Source organism: Neopsephotus bourkii, unplaced genomic scaffold (assembly GCF_033783945.1).
Source record: "Neopsephotus bourkii isolate Nb327-2 ecotype Australia unplaced genomic scaffold, CSIRO-AGI_Nbou_v1 NB_1749, whole genome shotgun sequence".
Lineage (NCBI taxonomy): Eukaryota > Metazoa > Chordata > Aves > Psittaciformes > Psittacidae > Neopsephotus > Neopsephotus bourkii.
This window is the reverse complement of record NW_026902223.1, coordinates 6,382,306-6,401,271: the sequence shown is the minus strand read 5'-3', so window position 1 is coordinate 6,401,271 and position 18,966 is coordinate 6,382,306. Positions and strand designations below refer to the sequence as shown.

At 52.0% G+C, this 18,966-nt stretch overlaps 2 protein-coding genes across 2 annotated transcripts; both read left to right on the top strand.

The window, feature by feature from the left end:
• Nucleotides 1-509: 509 nt before the first annotated feature.
• Nucleotides 510-2,793, top strand: RSAD1 (radical S-adenosyl methionine domain containing 1). Its single transcript, XM_061377266.1, has 9 exons — nucleotides 510-661; nucleotides 1,010-1,143; nucleotides 1,220-1,424; nucleotides 1,497-1,862; nucleotides 1,957-2,020; nucleotides 2,098-2,245; nucleotides 2,324-2,378; nucleotides 2,455-2,552; nucleotides 2,625-2,793. Exons 1-9 carry the CDS (start codon nucleotides 524-526, stop codon nucleotides 2,791-2,793), a joined length of 1,377 nt encoding a protein of 458 aa, XP_061233250.1. The 5' UTR covers nucleotides 510-523.
• A 3,699-nt stretch (nucleotides 2,794-6,492) lies between these two features.
• MYCBPAP (MYCBP associated protein) lies at nucleotides 6,493-16,232 on the top strand. The gene is made up of 16 exons (XM_061377168.1): nucleotides 6,493-6,569; nucleotides 7,021-7,195; nucleotides 7,500-7,615; nucleotides 8,288-8,438; nucleotides 8,694-8,809; nucleotides 9,525-9,637; nucleotides 10,261-10,366; nucleotides 11,116-11,305; nucleotides 11,830-12,017; nucleotides 12,378-12,524; nucleotides 12,690-12,956; nucleotides 13,789-13,910; nucleotides 14,603-14,715; nucleotides 15,187-15,299; nucleotides 15,442-15,612; nucleotides 16,087-16,232. The coding sequence occupies exons 1-16, from the start codon at nucleotides 6,540-6,542 to the stop codon at nucleotides 16,189-16,191; spliced, it is 2,223 nt and encodes a 740-aa protein (XP_061233152.1). The 5' UTR covers nucleotides 6,493-6,539; the 3' UTR covers nucleotides 16,192-16,232.
• The last annotated feature ends 2,734 nt before the right edge of the window (nucleotides 16,233-18,966 follow it).

Here is an 18,966-nt window from a genome sequence, read left to right as displayed (position 1 = left end):
GCTCCCACCAGCCAGGCCGCCTCTTGAGAAGTCCCACATCCACCCCAGCCCACCAGGACAAAGCAATCCCGGTTGTAAACGCGCACAGGAGGGGAAGGGATGATCGCCGTGGCTGTCAGCAGGCTCCAGGGCTCCTGCTCCTATAGCTCTGGCTGCCAGCTCGGAAAGCCGGGGGCTTTGGCAGGCAGAGAGGGTTACATCAAGCGTGGGATACCCCAAACTCGTGGCCTGTTAACAGGAATTGGTGCCGTGACTTGTGCCGCAGGCAGCTCTCGCTCCCCCATGGCTGTTAACAGAGCTAATAACGCCCGGGGCTGTCAATGCTGTTTGCGGAGGCACAGGAAAGCGGCACATCCTCCGCTAGCGCCGGACGGGGGCAGCTCCGGGGGTGCCAGAGCCTCGCTGGGACCGTGCGTGCGGGACCGCACCGGGGCACGGCTCCAGGCTCTGCCCCGTTCCCTTCCCGTCCCCACCGAGGGGCGGCCGAGCGCGGTGCCCGCCCCGGGGCGGGGCTGCGGGGCCCATGGCGGCGCGGGGCTGGCGGCGGGCGGCGGCGATCGCTGCGGCACGGCCCGGCCCGGGACGGGCACCGGGAGTGGGTCCTGCCTCGGAACCGGCCCCAGAAGCGGCTGCCCCCGCAGCAGCATCGGTCTACGTGCATGTGAGCGGGGAACCCGGGGTTGCACACGGCGGTGGGGGGGGGAAGGACCCCGGGGCTTGCACGTGTGGGGGTACACATGGGACTCCGATGCTTGCGCATGTTGGGGGGGCTGAAAGTGGGACCTTGGGGCTTGTATATATGGGTGCACACGTGTGAGGACACCCTGCCCTTGTAGATGTCATGGTGCATACATGGGGCTCCCTTGCCATGGAGCGGTAGGGATGCTGTGTGGGTCCCTGAGCTGTGCATGTGGAGGGTGGCCCCCATGGGCTGTGTGCTCAAAGCAGGGTGCCCTGGGGTGAGCATGCTGCCATTCCCCATGGCACCCCATGGCACCCATGCCCGCAGTGGCCCTACTGCCGCAAGCGCTGCTCCTACTGCAACTTCAACACGTACCTGGTGCCGGCGGTGGACGAGGCGGCTGTGCGCGCCTGCCTGGTGCAGGAGACACACACCCTGCTCCAGCTCAGCCAGGTGAAGAGGTGGGTGCATGGGGACAATGGGGGGACACAGAGCCCTTCAGTGCCCCCCCAGAGCCCCCCATTATCTGTCCTACAGCATCACCTCTGTGTTCTTTGGTGGTGGCACCCCCAGCCTGGCCAGCCCTGGCACCATCGCAGCGGTGCTGGAGGCTGTGGCAGGGGCTGCCCATCTCCCTGCTGGTGCCGAGGTCACGCTGGAAGCCAACCCCAGCTCCACCACCACACAGCGCCTCGCTGGCTTCAAGGCAGCCGGCATCAACCGCCTCTCCATCGGAGTACAGGTGAGAGCTGCTCTCCCCATCCCATCCCACAGCCCCCCTGCGCTCCCCACTGCCACTGTGCTCTCTCTGCAGTCACTGGACGATGCTGAGCTGCGGCTGCTGGGCCGGGAGCACACGGCCACGGAGGCACAGGCGGCTGTGGAGGCAGCACGAGGCCTCTTCCCCGGCCGGACCTCCATCGACCTGATCTTCGGGCTGCCACGGCAGAGCCTGGGTGCTTGGACCCAGAGGCTGGAGGCAGCGCTGGGGCTCTGCGATGACCACATCTCCCTGTACCAGCTGACGCTGGAGCGGGGCACAGCGCTGGCAGCACAGGTGTTGGGGGGAGCCCTACCTGTGCCCCCCCAGGACCTCCTGGCTGACATGTACCAGGCAGCGCGCACCACGCTGGTGGCTGCTGGCTTCCGGCACTACGAGGTCTCCAACTTCGCAAGGAAGGTGGGGTGCCCCCTGTGCTGCACCCCCCCCCCCCATGCTGTGCCACCCCTGCAGCAGGCTCAGCCCCATCACCCCATACAACGCTCTTCCACAGGGCGCCCTCAGCACCCACAACCTCTCCTACTGGCGGGCTGAGCAGTACATCGGTGTGGGGCCTGGTAAGCAGGGGTGACTGGGGCCGTACATGCCTGTGTGTGCCTCCCCAAGCTCCACTGCCCCCTCTCTGCCGCTGCAGGGGCACACGGGCGGTTTGTACCTCGGGGCGAGGGTGGCTGCAGCCGGGAGGCTCGTGTCCAGGTGCTGGAGCCCATCGCCTGGATGCGGGCAGTGCAGAGCCGGGGCCACGGCACCGGGAAGCGGGTGATGCTGAGCCCACTGGAGCAGTGAGTACAGGACCATGGTCCCCCCCCCTCCATACTCCCCTTCTGCTGCACTCTCTGCATCTCCCCATGTGCCCGCAGGCTGGAGGAGGTGCTCGCCCTGGGTCTGCGGACAGACGAGGGCATCCCCCCGGAGGTGAGTGAGGAGCTTCCGGGGCCGGGGGTCCCCACAGCGCTAACACCGGTGCTAACGCCTGCCCCCGGTCGTGCAGCGCTGGGGCCGCTTCTCCCCACACCTCAGCCTGGAGGCCGTGTTCGGGGCACCGGGGCAGGCGCTGCAGCAGCAGGGATGGATGGTGCTGGATGACGGGTGAGCACCGGGGGGGTACCGGGACGGAGGGGGGAGTTCCGGTACCGGGGCTCAACCAACGCTTCCCCGCAGCGGCCTACGGTGCACGGCGCGGGGCCTGGCGGTGCTGGACGCGCTGCTGCCCGACCTCCTCTGCCAGCTGCAGCGGGCCTGGGCCGCGGCCGCACCGGGACCTGCACCGGGCCCCGGGCGGAAGGATCCCGGTGCCGTGAGTGGATGCGGTCCCGCGGAAGGATCGTAACCGGGCGTCGCTGCGCCTGTGCGCATGCGCCGGGGCGGGAGGGGCTCCGGCGCCTGCGCAGTGCCCGCGGGAAGCGGCGTTGTTGCCATGGCGTCCGGCAGCGGAGCGCGGCGGGGTGGTGCGGCCCGGCATGGGGGACCCAGCCTGGGCTGAGCCGGAGGGAGACCCAGGGCAGCAGCTCGCAGGGTACGGCTCGACGGGACCCCCCTGGGCATGACCCGGGGCTAGCACCGGGCCCAGCATCCCCGCTGCTCCAGAGCCACTGCAAATCAGCGCCTTCCCCTCCCGTCCTCATCATCCTCGTGTTTTAACCCAGCCCCAGCTGGAGTGGACGCAGGATAAGGGGGCACATAACCCTGCGGTGGGTCTGCCTGGTGGTCCCCTGTGCCTGGGGTCGGCTGGGAGTTGGTCTTTAAGGGCTATTTCACTGTGAAAATCTGTGCCTTGCTGTTGGAATTGTGCTCCAGGGCTGGGGCAGGAATTTGTTCTCCCTGCGGGAAGCACAGGCTGTATGTGTGTCATGTGTAGAATAAAGTGTGAGGCAGTGGAATCCTGGTGACTCACTTTGGTCCTTGTGGCTTCTCAGAGTTCGGTTTTTCCTATTAGAATTGATGCTGAATTTATATTGTGCAACCTTAAAACCCCCAGCCCAAAATACACTGAACTAAACAGAGCTCAGCAATGAACGGCCAGGCTGAGAGAGGAAGCTGGTGTTTCCTCGGGAGCCTGAAGAGGAGGTTTCTTCATCTGTTTTTCAGACAAGAAGGAAAAGACGGGCGTCTCTTAGCGTCCACAATCCTTTTGCAGCGGCATCTGCTTTGTCGTTACTGGTTTGAAAAAAAGCCTTTGATTGGGTTGTGGCTGTTGACATGGATGACTGATATGGTACCCTTTTGGGAAAAAGGTGCTTCTTCTAGCATCAGAGCTATTGTAGATGTTGATACACCAGGCCCCGACATGGCTGAGCAAAGCTTGGCCACGAACATCGAATCAGTCACTATGTTGAGGTGTTCCATTGGGAACAGTCCGCACGCTAACACTACGGCCATCGCTTCTAGTTGCTGGACTGAAAGCGTGCAGTTGGTCATTTTAATGCAGTGCCATGCTCCTTCCGACTGCCATACCGCTGCTGCGGTTGAAGTCACTGAAGATGCATCCATGAAGACTGTTGGTCCCTGTTGGGGCCGGTCCATGATCTTCTGTGGGAGGTCGATGTTGACAGTTGCCAGCATCTGAGTCCAGAGAGGCTTCATAGCATACCGGACTTCTCCACCAAATCCCACAAGGGCTATGGCCAGACACTCTGACATCGCCACTGACTGCGTTGGAAGCTGTTTGCGGAAGGGTAGGTATATCCTGGCGGGTTCAATACCTGGGTGTCTTAGGGCGAGTTTTCTGCCTTTCATGATGAGATTACTAAGGCACTCGATTCCTGGAGAGAATGCACGTGACGGTTTTCCCAGGATTATCCATTGTATTGGTTGGGCTTTTTCAGAAGGGCCCTGGGCTAATGCCCCTACCCCCCTCCTTCTGTGAAATGTACATACAGATGGAGTGGTACATTCAGATTCCACCTGGCGAGAGTACTTGACGATATTTGTTGCTCAATAAAATCAAGAGAGTTCATTGCTTCCATCGTCAGGGTTTTTGGCTCCCATGGGTTCTTCCCTTTTAAAAGGTCGTGCAGGGGGCCATGATTTCGGGAGGGATCAGGACAATATTGTGGAGCCATTGCAAAGACCCTACTAACTGCTGCATATCATGGAGCATTTTAATGTGCCGACGGATTTTTACTAGGGGATGAGTTACATAAGAACTTGTGATCCCCACTCCCAAAAAACTCACGCATGGTCCTCTTTTAATTTTCGCACTCCCGATTTTGAATCCGTTTGCTTTCAGAGTTTCCAAGACCGTTGATACTGGAGACGATCCACAAATTGTGTAAAGCTCTCGCTTTCATTTTGCTTTATTGTGGACCATGGTGATGGTTTAGCAATAACTCTAGAGGCTGTGCAAATAGCTTCTCTGGACGCACGAGTAGTTGTCATAACTTCATGGGCCCGCAAGCCCTGGGCTTGCGCCTGGGGGGTAATCATTGTGGGATCTGTACCCATTAACCGCTGCAGGCTGGAGCCATGCAGTGGGCGATCCGCCGCAGTTACCTGGGCCATCTGTTTCACGCAGTTATCCTCCCATTCTTGTTTAAAAACAATCATTCCTGCCCTGTCGAAAATCAGTCTACAAATTTTATATCAAACGGGAGCATATCATCTCCCCCAAAGATACCATCTATAAAAGTGGAGACCATAGCAGAATTAAGGCCTTTATCTGCGATTGCTTTAACAATAGCTTGTACATCATTAGGATTTATTGGTGAATGGACACTCAGTCCCCCGTTCGTCACCCGGACAGGGAACGCCAGAGCGGTGGATGGGGCCCAATTGGCACACGCCATCTTTATTTTTTTCCAATCCGTGAGGGGGATTTGTCCCCTTCGCGGCTCCTCCTTATTTTGGATGGGGATATTTTGGCTTTTAACTCTGCCTACCCCCATCTCCTCTTCCTCTAAGTTTGAATCAGTTGCGAGCCTTCGCCCCAACTAGTATCTGACCCGGAAGTTGACTGGCTGGCTACTTCCGGGTTCCAGTAACTTTTGGTTGTACTCCTGCCCCGCCCACCTCCCTTGCGGGCGGGGCGTTCCCTCCCTCTTAACTCGCCCCGCCTTCCGCTCGGCAGGGTACTCTGATTGGCTCTCCGCCCCTCACTCCCCTCCCCTTTCCGGTTCTCCCCCCCCTCATTTACGCACACTTGTTAACTCTAGCACTTCCTCCGCTCCCGCCGGGGTCATCCTCGCCCCGCCCCGCTCGGCGCCATTTTGGGGTGCGTAGGGCGGTGCTTTAACCCAAACTTCCTCGGACTTCGATCTCCCCGCATCGCCTCTGGCTTCCTCGGCTAACCCACCCCAGAAGGATTTTGCTCCTTTCTGTCCCTCCGTAAGCAGGTCGGGATTCAGGGATTGGGGGGGTGTATCGTCTTCCCACGTATCTTTAAGCTCAACAAAATCATCACGTATGGCCTTCTACAAGGCATGTACCACTTTCCCCCACGACTTAAGGGGTTTTCCCACGACCCGAGGACATCGTCTCCTCGGTTAACGCTTTAGTACATTTATCCCACACCTCAGGGTGGAAAATACCCACTGGCTGGTCCATGACCCCCATTTGTAAAAGCCTCGCAACTGCGAGAGTAAAATCTTTGGGTTTACAATCAATACCCCACTGCTTATATAACTGAGATACGACCTTCACAAGGGCTTCCATCCCCCTTGTAGGTCCGGGAGCGTCCTCCCCGCCTGGCTGCTCCAGCCGCTCCGGCCGCCGTTCACCCGAATCCAGGTGAAATGCCCGGGTTTCGGCACCACTTGTTGCCTTCGTAGGCGTGGCGACCTGGTTCAGGAACGGCACAGCGACCAATCCCAGGCCGCTGGGTCCCTCAGCTAACACACATCAATGTGGTGGATGGCAAATGGGGTTTATTAGTGAACACCACGGCCTTATATGACTTAGGGTGACAACATCACTTCCGTCTGCTTCTGTTTACATCATAGGGTAAACGCTATTGGCCCTCCGGAGAGGGGTCCTATCTTTCCGTACAGTGCGACATCTTCCGACCGACAAACCTTAATTGCCAACAGCTGTGGAAAGATTCTCCCCCATCCCATTCTGGGGAGTCTCCAGGAGTTCAAGATGGAAGCCTTGGCCAAAGGAAACCCTCGGGTTAGTTCATAAAGCCACTGAAGTGGTGCTCTGTGGCACTTGTACCCTCTCATGCTCTCCAGCACCTATCAGGAGCAGGTCAGGCCTGAGGTGTGGTTTTCCCAGCCTTGTCACGCTCTGCAGGGAGGTCTTTACCTTCAGACAAACTGCACCAGCAGGTTTAGAAGTGTTGTGTGTGCAGGAGGAGGTCATGGAGGGAAGAGTTACGGTGGCTTCCACTTCCGTATGTGCTGCTGCTGTTGCAGCAATACCATTGCTCGAGTTGAATGACTCAAATAAATCCTTCCATTGTTTCTGAGTGTGTTCCCAGTGCCCTGGTTTTGTTTCTCTCTGGGTGATAAGGTAAAAGTACTGTCAATCTGAAGAGTTCTTTTCTTCTCGCCTCTCCCATTCTCATTGTGGTGTCCCTGGGTGCGTGCAGAGGTTAATTTAGTGTTTCCCTTCTCTTCAGTTAGCAGATCTTATTGAGGCTTCTCATCCAGATGTTACCGTAGCAGCTTTAAAAGAGAAACATGGAGGAGACAAGAAGAAAAAGGTTCATCAGACCTCACTAGAAGAGCACAAAGCTCTCCAAAACTGGTATCGTAATATGGCAATCAGGAAGAAGCAGGAGAAATATATAGGAGGTGAGAAAAGCTGAGGCCTCATTCTGTGACACTGTGTGCAGATGGAGGAGTTTGATGGCACCACAACAAAGTGTAATGGTCATAGCCAACCAGGTTTAATCCTATTGCCATTGCAGTCTAATTCTGTGTTCTCAGGGCTCCCCACAGTGCTAGTACTGGTGGCCATGGGTGCTGTGGGGAGGTGAGCTGGTGGTGGGGTGGATTTGGTGGGGAACAGTGTAAAGGGGTTACGCATGAATCACAGCAGTGGTAAAGGGTGTGACCAGAAGTGCAGCACCAGTGATTTGGTGTTTCCTCTCTATAGAAGTCCTTCAGAGGCCAGAGAATGAATTGTTGATGAGCATCTCGGAGGGTTACAGGCGAATCCAGGAAGAACGTGACCTCATTGACAGGGCTCTCCCTGCCCTGCTTCCTGGAAAGGTGAGCGCCCCGCTTCATCTGCATCCTGACTGCTCTGTTCTTGTGACAGAGCTGAGACATGGTGTTATGAGTCACAACCCTGAAGACCTGTCATTAGGTCTTTATCAAAGCCACTCCAAGTCCTTTAGCCCAGTGTGCAAGCAGTGACTTTAAAATTGAAGCCATGAACATTGTTCTCCATACTGGTCAAAGGAAAGTGGTGATGTGCTTGACTCCTTGTTTATGAGCTGCTGTATGTGGGCAGGTGCCATTTCACGATTCTCACCAAAGGCTGTTGTGCATGCAGAGTGGCAATGGGGAAGTGCCACAAATGTTGTTCCAGCGACAGAAAGCTCGATTTTTAAAGGGTTGCCATGGAGAAAGGGGTATGGGCAAGTCAGGAGGATTATGGGAGTATCCTATGTTAAAATGTTTTATTATACATTTATAGCACTATCAAAGAATTTGCATTTGTGTGAGGCTTTATTTTAATATCATTCAACCTTCGTATAGCACTGGGTAGAAGAAAGTGCTTTTGTCTTTGACAGCAGCCTGGTAGGAATTTTGGTTTGCTCTGCAGAAAGTGGTAACTTAGAGGCTTTTAAAGTGTTCCCATAAGCAGAATTGGACCCCTTCTTCTTCTTAACTTCTGGTCTCTCTGAGAATAGCTCAAAGTGTTGATTTCCTCCCTAGGGCTACCGAAAAGGAAGCGAGTTCTGGAGCCAGCCCGAGCGTATTGGAAGTGAACTCACGGGCCTGACGATGACCCTGACTCAGAGCCAACGTGGGTACCCAGAGCCAGTCACTCATGTGGGGAAACCCCACACTGTCCAGATGGAGACGGGTAAGGGAACATCACAGAGAGGTGGTTTCATAGGAATAGGATACCAGTGTGGAGGGATCAGCAGAAACAGTGACTCCCAGGAGTACCAAGGCTCACATTAGAGTTGTCCCTTCTGATAGGTGCAGCACAAGCTGCTTCCCAGTCATCTGTTGGTTCTCCTCTTTAAAACACCATGAGACCAAAGTTTGGCAGAGGGGGAAATGAACAGGAGTGTGGGTATGTAGACAGTGAGCTCCTATATGGGTATTTCCACAGGCCTGAAGCCTCCAAAGAAGATCCCCTTCCATCTAACCTGGGATAAGAGTCTTTTCCTGAAGCATCGGCGGCAGGAGCTAAAATCTGTCCTAAAGGAGCTAGATTTCTATAAGCCGGTAAGACTGAAGGAGCAAGCACATTCTTTGCATCTCTCTTCTCAGATGCTATAAAGTAACATAAAACTGCCAAGAGCTGGATCTGAAAAAAGCATCAGGGATCTAAACCAAAATGCCCACAGAAGTTTTCTTGGAAGTTCCCACATTTCCAAAGGGCCATGAAAGGGTCGTTGACCCTCCCTAAGTGTTGCATGGAATGGTCTAGGAGCCTCAGAATAGGACCCTGAAACAGCAGCATGCAGCTGCCAAGACCCGGGCAATGAAGAAACCTGCCAAATAGTGATGCAGGGCTTTCATTTCGTGCCTTAGGGCAGAGGGAAGACACCGTTACCCGTGGAAAGGTACCCATGTGAAAGATGCACATCTGAAATCATCTCCTGCAGGCAGGTAGCCCCTCTTCTTAAAAGCTGGGCAAACCTCACCTTTTCCTTTCTGAAACCTGGCTCTGGGGATGAGAAATGTGTATGAAGGAGACTTTTCCCATCCATGCATCGTTTGTAGTGGGCAGTGCAGTCATCTGGGATTCTTGGGCGAGCCAGAAATGGTTCCTTCCTGTGTCTTTGGAATATATGTTGGATAGCTCTAAAAACCATCATAGGAGCAAGATATCTCCACTTCACTTTGCTTGGCTCAGATGGTACATTTGTCTGGTATTTTAACTTCCTTCCTATATAAAGAGAGAAATCAGGAGTTGGTCATTTGTCTGTATGTCCAGGACCTGGATGGGCTGGAGGTGATCGGTAAAGGGCAGCCTTTCACATCTGTCTCAACAGAGCCTATTCCATGCCTTGTCACTTCTGAAGAGTCTGAGACATTTGAGAGCCTAAGGTAAGTTTTCCTTCATGGTAGAAATAAAGAATTCCAGGTAGGCAGCGGCAGCCTATGTGGTTAGCCTTGGCTGTTCTTACCTGAAATGGAGAGGAGTCTCAACTAGGGCACTATAAAAGATGTATTCTGATACATCACCAGATTTAGGAATCAAGCTGTTTCTCTGGGGCCTAAGGAGCAAGAATCAGAGGGGGTTTTAGTCCCTTTCTCCAGCCTTCCCTCTGTGCGGCTCCAGAGCTTACATCAGGCAGAGTGGGGATTCTGTTCTAAATTGCCTCCATCTGCTTGTCCTTTTCCAGCCTTCCACTTCCATCATTAATTTGTCCTTTTTCCCCTGTCCTCTCCATCTGTTACCACAACCCAAGGGCCTTTCCTTATTCAGTCAGATAACCTCAGCCTTCCTTCGGCAGGTATCATCCTTTAATATACTGACTGCCTGATCCTCCTTGGTGGTGACAAATAGCTAGAGTTTACCCCATCTGCAGGGCTCTGTCCCTGAAGAGATGTAGAAAAGCATTGGTTGGAATGATCTCCTATAGTGTCTTGTGAATCACCCCTGGTTTTCCCCTCTCTGAAAGTGAATTTCACTTCATGAAAACAGTGGCTTTTGCTTTCTTTAGCAGTGACTCCTTAAGTGACCACCCCTTTGCATCTCCAGAAGCTATACTGGGTCCCTCTTTAGTTTTCTGTGGCCAGCCTGCTCGCTGGATCAACTGCGGCACTTGCAGGGTAATTGTGCACTTCTTATTGCTTAGTCAAGCTAAGTCTGCTCGAGTTCCCAGCTCACAGCTGTACAATGAGTGTCACCCCCAGGCCAGAGAATAGGGGATTTATTTTGAGCAGAGTAGAGTATCCCTGTGTTCGCTGTGGAGAAGCAGAAGGGGTTGCTCTGACTGTGGTGTGAAGCTCAGATTCCCAGTCTCTCTCTGTGTAATGGCCACTTCATTGGACCTGCCTTACAAGTTCAAGGCTCATCCCCTTACTTGTGGTGTGACTTCAGGCAAGAGGAGAATTTATCTTTGCCGTTTCATAGAATCATAGAATAGTTAGGGTTGGAAAGGACCTTATGATCATCAAGTTCCAACCCCCCTGCCATGGGCAGGGACACCTCACACTAAACCATGTCACCCAAGGCCTCGTCCAACCTGGCCTTGAACACTGCCAGGGATGGAGCATTCACAGCCTCCCTGGGCAACCCATTCCAGTACCTCACCACCCTAACAGGAAAGAATTTCCTCCTTATATCCAATCTAAACTTCCCCTGTTTAAGTTTTAACCCATTACCCCTTGTCCTATCACTGCAGTCCCTAATGAAGACTCCCTCCCCAGCATCCCTAGAGGGGATGTTCAGATACTGGAAGGCTGCTGTGAGGTCTCCAGCAGCCTTCTCTTCTCCAGGCTGAACAGCCCCACCTTTCTCAGCCTATCTTCATACGGGAGGTACTCCAGTCCCCTGATCATTCTCCTCTTTGTTGTAGGATCTAACTGGCATTGCTGCCCGGCTCACCTTTGAGACTTTGGCTGGTGAGAAAGCTGAAAGCCCCCTGACAGTGAGCAATAATGGCACAGCTGCCATCTGGTATAACTGGATGAGGCTTCCCCACAAGATTCCCTCCAGAGAACGCAAGGGGAAGAGGATGCAGTGTTTTTACTTTGATACCAGACCAGGTATGGGAGCTGCTGATCTCAGAGACCTTTGTACAGAGACCAGAGAACACGTATGCAGGAGTTATCTGAGATGTGGAGTCTGACTAATGGCAGAGCAAGCTTGTTGGATGATTCTCCTTAGGAAGCCACCCTGCGTGTCAGAGCTGACTCACACCTAAAGAGGTATGTGAGCAGATCCCTTTCGTGGGATCCCTTAAAGGAAAGGAGGTTGCCCCTGCTCTGAATGTAAATGGGTGGAATACTGAGAAGCAAATCATTTTCTGATGAAAAACTGGGCATAATCTGCTGGAGAGAGCACTGAGCTCGCTGTGGAAGCAGTGTGCAGTGGAAATAGCTCCAGTTCAGTAATGTGGTGACTGGAAGTAAATCTGGAAGGAGAAAAATAGCTGGATGAAATGTGATAACCAGCTAAGCTATGGGGAAAGAGTCTCATACTGAGATAAGGACACGCAGGGTGGGGTTGGAAAAGGGTCAAATTAACCAGGTGGCTTCTTGCAGACCAGTGCATTTTTCTCTTATTTCAGGTGTAATTTTGCCTGGAGAAACGAGGAAGTTCTCCTTTATTTTCAAGTCAGAGAGAGTAGGCATTTTCAGTGAGGCCTGGGAATTCAGGACACATCCCCTGTTATTAGCAGGAGCAGTGCTGCAGGTGACCCTTTGGGGAATTGCTGTGTCTGAGGATAAACTGGCTGACCTCAGAGAGAAACTGGAGGTAACCAAGCATGTAACTGGGTGACTGTGAGCTTTGAACTTAATATGCAAATAGAGGATAAGGGTGGGAGTGGATGACATGGTATTTTTATTGCTATGCAATTAGGGCTGAGAATGAGCTGATTTACAGAGCACCTGCACATACTTGAGGTTTGCTGAAAAGAGAAAGAAGGAAGAACTCTGCAGCCTGATATTGTTAATAAAGACATGATTGTGTCTCCCAAACTGGTCACGTTGGCCCTTTAAAGAATTAAAGCTCTGTTGGTAATGTGTTTATTAGTTACTTAGTGGGGATGGGATTGTGTGTTGTACACTGTGATATCAAGGACTCTCACCTGTTGTTCTGGTTGTGGTGCCTCAGAGTGACCTGGCTGCTCGAGAAGGTGCTGCTATAGTAGAAGAGAGCATAAAGGAACTTCTTGGCCGAATTCGGACCCCAGAGCGCACCCCATCTCCTGTGGATGCCTATGTCACCGAGGAAGAGTTGTTCCACCGGAAGAATCCCAAGGTGATGTTTGCTGGGATACACAACTGCAATAGCAGGGAGGGAAGACCAGTGGGGCTGCTGCATCCTTGGAGGCTGGCGCAGTCTGCTGTGTTGGCTTTAACAGTCAGGCTTGCAGAGGAAAGGCATAGCTCATTTCACTGTTTACCTTTTCCCCCTTTATCACAGTTGCATTATCAGCACGAAGTGGTAAAGCAGCTGCATGAACTGTGGAGACAGCACATGACTGAGGAGAAAGTGCCCTTGGGCCAGACAAGTGTGGAGGACATGCGGTACCAGGAGAATATTGCAGAGGGTCCCTGTGCTCAGAGCAGCATCACAGAGCTCCTGGGTTGGAGGAATTCACTCGAGGGAGCTCCGAGTCAAACGTTGAATGTGGAGGAGAAAGAACCAGCCCCTTCAGGATGGAACCTTTCCTTAGAGGACTTTAAGCAGGTGGTGGCCTCTGTTCCCGCTATTGCAGTGGGCAGTGGTGGTGTTTTCATTCCCCTACAGCCAGGCACGCTGCAGTGTGAGCCCACCCAAAGCTCTGCCTCCAATGTGCCCCAAGTTAGGGGTGATTTATGATGTGTTCTGCAGAAAAGCACTTCAGCTCTGCTCCCCACACCCTCAATGCTCTTGTAAAGACATTCCCAAGAGAGGCTTTGAGGGCTGTTGTGTGAAGAAGAAAAGAGAACCAGACAATGTAATAGATATTTTAAGCTCTTCTGCCATTAGCTTTCTGTCATCCCAGGACTGAATGCGGGGGGTAGGCTAATCCTACAGCCTCCTGTGGCTTCCCTAAGGGCTCATCTCCTTGGAGAGTCCTTCCTATTCATCAGAGCACTAAGGGAGCACTCATAACAGGCTGTGGATAAAGTACAGACCTCCCTAGATGAAAGCAAGAGTGGTTTGGGTTCTGTCAGCACTGGTTTTATGTAGAGTGGTTTCTTGGAAACCTCTCTGCTGCTTTCATAACTAATCTTTACTTGAGGGCCTTCTGGCTGCCTGCAGTCCCTGTTCTCCAGCACACCTATGAAGTTGCAGAGGGGCTTATTGCAACCTAAGTGGGGGTCTGGGAATGCGCCCCAGGTCTAGGGTCATGTGTGCACCTTGGCCAAACCGCAGCCATAGAAGAAGCCAGATCTGGGTGTGTAAGAGCCCAGTGCAGCCTGGTTTCAGACTGGTGTCCGAGAAGAGAGCCATGGTATTGAGTTCAGGGTCCACAGGCTGGGAGTGAAGGCTGAGGAGAAGCATTGCACACACCCTGTGTTTTCTTTCACATTAGGCTATAAAGTCAATCCCCATGGAAGAGCAGCGGGAAGCAGCACTGGCCCAGCTCAATAAGGCAGCACTGGACCTGTGCGTTCAACAGAGGCCAACTCAGTCAAACCTTTTGCATCAAATCTGGTGCGTTACCTTTGCAAGATAAAGCTTGTCAATGCACTGTGTGATCAACAGCCTTAGCAAGCTGTGTTGCAAGCGATGTGATTCAGAGTGCACATAATGATACAAGGTCTAGAAGTTGTCTTTACACTCTGGTTTTTTTATAGCTGAGTTTTAGCAGCTGTCTAGGACCCAAGTGGGTTTTTTTTTTTATTCCCTGGAGATAAGTTTAGAATATGAAATTCATGTAATTTTGGGGAGTATACAGGATTATTTCTGGCAAGGTTGTTCCAGTCTGTATTTATAAAACCTATGGGTAATTTTCTCTACCCTTTTACTCAGATAACTGTATTGAGTCTCTGCTCTTTGCTCAGGCTTTCAGACTGTAAAGATATCAACAAGCTTCTGTTTCCTTCTAAATGAGAAGGATGCAGGTTCGTCTTGGTGAACACAGAGCAGGTTGATGCTGATTTACATGTGCTAGTGAATGCACAGGTCTAGTTTCACAGTAATACGTATGGGTCCATGGGAGCCCATTGATTTGCAAGCCCTCAGAGGGCTCTAACATGAAGAAGGTAATTGAGCATCCCTCTGGATGGATGTCTGGACAGTGGGTGCTATTTTACTGGCTTACTTGGACAGAGCAGCTCTGGAAGGTGCCTTCACCCCTGGCAATTGCTGTGCTGTCTCCTTTCTGATTCTGATACTTCCCTCAGTCTCCAGGTGTGGCGTGAAACAATTGATGCTCTGGTGGGTGCCTCTATGAAGCTGAGATCCCTGCTTGGCTTGCCTGAGAAGGACACCCATATAGAAGGTCCAGAGGAACCAGGTAAGTGGTTGTAGCCCAGCACCCTGTGTCTGTGAACTGTTGCGAATCAACAGCACATGCTGAAGTTCAACTGAAATGACAATTTCAGCAGTTTCCCCTCAAAGCTCCTATGAGAAAATGCATCATTAAAAAAGACATTTGTATGATGCCAGTTGTGATCTGTGGTTTTGTGCCATTAAAAACCCACCACACAAATAAAGCCTTTTAATTTAGCTGGTTAATTTAGGTGGTTTTCACACAGACTAACCCAGAAAACCCCTAAGCTGTTTTACAGGCCTGTTCTGGTACAAGGTCTTATTTAAACAAAGTAATCTTCAAAGTGTTGTTTTTCAGTGGTATACACAGGTCAGATTAATAAAAAGAGGAAAGCAGACTGTAAAAGTAATATAATTCCACTGCATGGATGCTGTGGGCTTGGCTTCTGGGTGTGCAAATGTTGGTTTTGAGTAACTGAAATTCTTTCTTTTATAGTGGAAATAAAGGTACCTGTGAAAGGAGACAGAATAACCAGCAGGAGAGAGGACAAGAGGTTATTTGGTGGGAAGGACCGAGAAGGCAAAAGAAGAACAAAGACAGGGAAAGAGGTGTGTGTGTGGGGATGCCTGTTGAAACCTAAGTGCTGGGGACTGTCATCAACCTGCTGCTTTGGGGAGGTGCATCGTGCAACAAGCCGAAGTGTTCTGACCTGTGTCACTCGGGGTGTTTTTTGTGTCTGTCCCTCAATAGGAACCTCCAAGCAGCAGAAAGTTAAAAGGAAAAGATGATAAAAAGGTTAAATCTTCCGTTTCATTGCTGGACAGGAAAGAGGGAGCACAGCCCATGGGGGGAGCAGAACCTCCTCGGGAGCAGCTGGACCCTGTTTTGTTCGGGATATACCAAGAAAAACTTTATATTGAAGTAAGTCTGTGCCCAAAGCTTGTATCTTGGTTTTGTTCTCTGCTTGTCAGCTTACACTGAAGCTTAGGTGGAGGGGTAAGCATTGACTCGGAAAGCTACCAAACATATGTCCATAATTGTGGGCGTGAAACACAAAGTAAGATGTCCTTTATTCCAGCCTGGAACCTGCTAGCATAAACCCAGCCATCCCATAGCCACATGCGGGATTTCTATCTGGGATGTCTTTAGCATGCTTGTGGACTCTTGAGGGATGAACAGAATTAATTGTACCTCGGATAATGTTAAACACACTTCATCGCCAGAAAAGTTATTACTAGAGCTAAGCTCTGTTAGCAGGCAGCCTCTTCTATGAGAGCGTGCCCATACGTTAATGTGCTCCAGTGTGAGACACCATCTCTGTATCTGTCAGTCTCATCGCCAGGCTTTCTCCCTGTGTATTTGCTGCAATTAACCTTCTGTTAATTTCTGCTGCAGGTTTATGGGCTGCTGGATTCAATGGTGAGCAAAATGGTCTCTTTCTTTGAGGAATTAAAGAAACAAGGTGCTCTCAAGTGGGAGAGTGAAGCCCTGTGTAACTAGAAAGAGACTTTTAAGCCAATAAACAACCACATTTACACAGATCAAGCGGAGATTCTTTGTGAGGTGATGCAGTGATTACAGATAGTGGGCTGCCTCCTTTCTGACATTCTGTGATGCGAGACGATTGCTAGATCATCTGTTACTTCTGCAGATGAGCACTTGCCAAGGAGAGACAAGGCAAGAAATATCACAGCTCAGAAGCCGTTAGGACTAGCAAATACTGACATTTCTGCTGAAGAGGAAGGCTTTAAAAGCGCCAGTCAACACGAGATGTGTCTTATGCTTTGTTTCTTGGTCTTTCTTGGTTAGCGGGTGGGTGAGCAGAAGGTGTCCCTTGTGTTCATGAGCCCAAGTGCCAGGACAGTGGCATAGAAAAATCCATTCCATTTTGGATCATATTCCTGGCTGCTTGTCCAGGCTTTTCTGAAGGCATCCTGGGTCCCTGGGAAAACACACTATCCCAAGGGGTGTGCCACCCTGCCTGGTTTGGCACCCGTGAGTTTACTTCTTGTGCTGATCTTGCCGTCTCTTTCCACCTGCTCAAGGTACCCATGCCTCATTCTGAGCCAGCTCTTGCTTGCTTCCTTCCGAGACTGATCACTCCTGAATTAAAAGGGGTGAAATCTACACTGTAACTAGTGTGTGCATGGTAAGGCCTTGAGTCAGAGCCACCCCTCCTGCTTCCATCAGTCTGTGTGTGTGTCTGGGCTTAGCACTGCTTCCGGTCCAGGTTTCCTTGTGCATCACAGCTGGAATGGAGCTTTCTGTAGTGGCATTCCAGGTTGGACTGTCACACACACTGCAGCTGGGCCTGGCTCAGAGCAGGTTTCCAAGGCAGATGAACTGGAGGCAGGGTCTCTGTTGACCTGGCATCGCGGGAGACCCGGTGTATGCCAATAAAGTGCCATCTTCCTGCTAAAGCAGCTGGACAGCATTCCCAGGAAAGGCTTTGGCCCTGCAGAGAGATGACATCAGTGTCAGATTATTAACTGAGGTTTGTGATACCTTGGTGGTTCTGAGGCAGCAGATGTGTATCCGTGCTGAGCATCGCTGTTACAAAGCGCACGTCACTGCACCCGGCGTGTGAGCCTCAGGCACGTGCTCCCCTACCCCGACACGCATGAAATAACTGTTCCTTCTGCAGAACTGTTCTCTTTTGCTTTCTCATTTCAGCTCGTGTGCTGTCTCTGGGGAGGGGAGATGTTCTTCCTGCTGGCAAAGCACAGCTCATTTGGTTTTGCTGGCCAGGTGAGGCTCCTTGTGCTTTGGGATGCTTTCTGTTAGCAGGGAAGCGCTTTGGCTTCTGTGGAAGCCAGGAGCCTCCTCTGGCTTTAGCGGGCACAGACCCACAAGGGGAATGTCTCTGCTCAGCATTCCTGTAGTGAGAATTTCAGCAACGTTTTGAGCATGAGAAGGGAAAAGGCCTGGAGTTGGGGTGTGTCTCACAGGCTCTGACAATAGCTCCTGCCTCCCTGGAGATGATTATCAGCTTGTGAATATGCCCAACTCAAGCAGCTCAAGCCATCTGTTTCTAGGCAAGAGGGAGTCTGCACGTTATAGAGGCAACGTGATTGTCTCAAAGGCAGGAATACTTCAGTGTGGTAGCTTTGCCTTGAAAGATGGCAAAGCCCCTTCACAAGAGCCATGCTTCCAGTGCAGCCTGTAGAAACCAGGCTCCATCTGTACCTCTGTTCTCAGGGGTATTTGTTAATACACAATCAAGTAGATGGATGGGAGTTTCACATCAGTCAAGTACCATGGAATAATGTGCTTATATCTCCTTCCTTTCCAAGAGAGAAGCCTGATAGCACAGGGCAGGTGAGTGGCATAAGAACTGCAAGAACAAACCCAAATGCTGTGAATAGCCTTATTTTTTGGTCATAAATATTGCCTGTGTCTCTTACAGCCTTGGGCAAGGGTGTCCTCAAGGAACAAGGTGCGAGCAGCACACAGGAAGGGACATGCAGGGTCAGCATTGCGCTGCTCTCTGGCTGCTGCTGTGGCTTTCTCTGAGCCAGATGCCTTTTTTTCCCCTCCTTTTGCATTGATTTGTGAAGTTACATGACTGGAACTGCAGTGGAATTAGAGCTGGCCACCACACAGCACCTTTAGAAACGCCTGGTATGAGATCTGAGTCCTGCCTTTAGAGCAGCAGCCGTTGGAGCTTTAGACCCCACGCTCCAAAGGACATACGGATGCTCCAGCCCCAATAATGCCGATGCCTATCAGCCAGGCACACAGAGTGTTCCTTCTCCTCTGCCAAACGTAGGCATTATTTGTATTAGTGTTAATAATTTGTGTTGTGTTTGCTAAATAACCAAGGTGAGCAACCTTCCTGGCCTTGGGAGTTAACGTACCAACCCCATCACGTGAGGCAGGGCCTGAAGACACCATAACTGTCAGAGAGGCCGGGAAGGGGGATTGCAGGAGAATGCTGCAAGCAGAAGGTGCTGGCACATTTCCAGAGGCTTCTCCATGGCAAAGGGGGTCTGGGTGAGCAGTTGGCTTGGGGCAGGGCTGAGGGAAATCAGCTTTAGAGCCTGGACGGGCGCTCTGCGGCTATGGTGGCATCATGGGATGTCTATCAAAGCAAACCCTATGTTTGTACAGCTCCACTGCAGCTTGTAGGGTGTTGACCCCCCTTTGCTCATATAAGATCAATGCCTGAAGAGGGGCAAGCTGTCTGCTTTGGCGCCTGACACAGCTGAACTGGGAGTATTGGGAATGGAGGAATGCCTGGATCTGAGAATTCCTCCCACTGCCTGAGCTGGAATC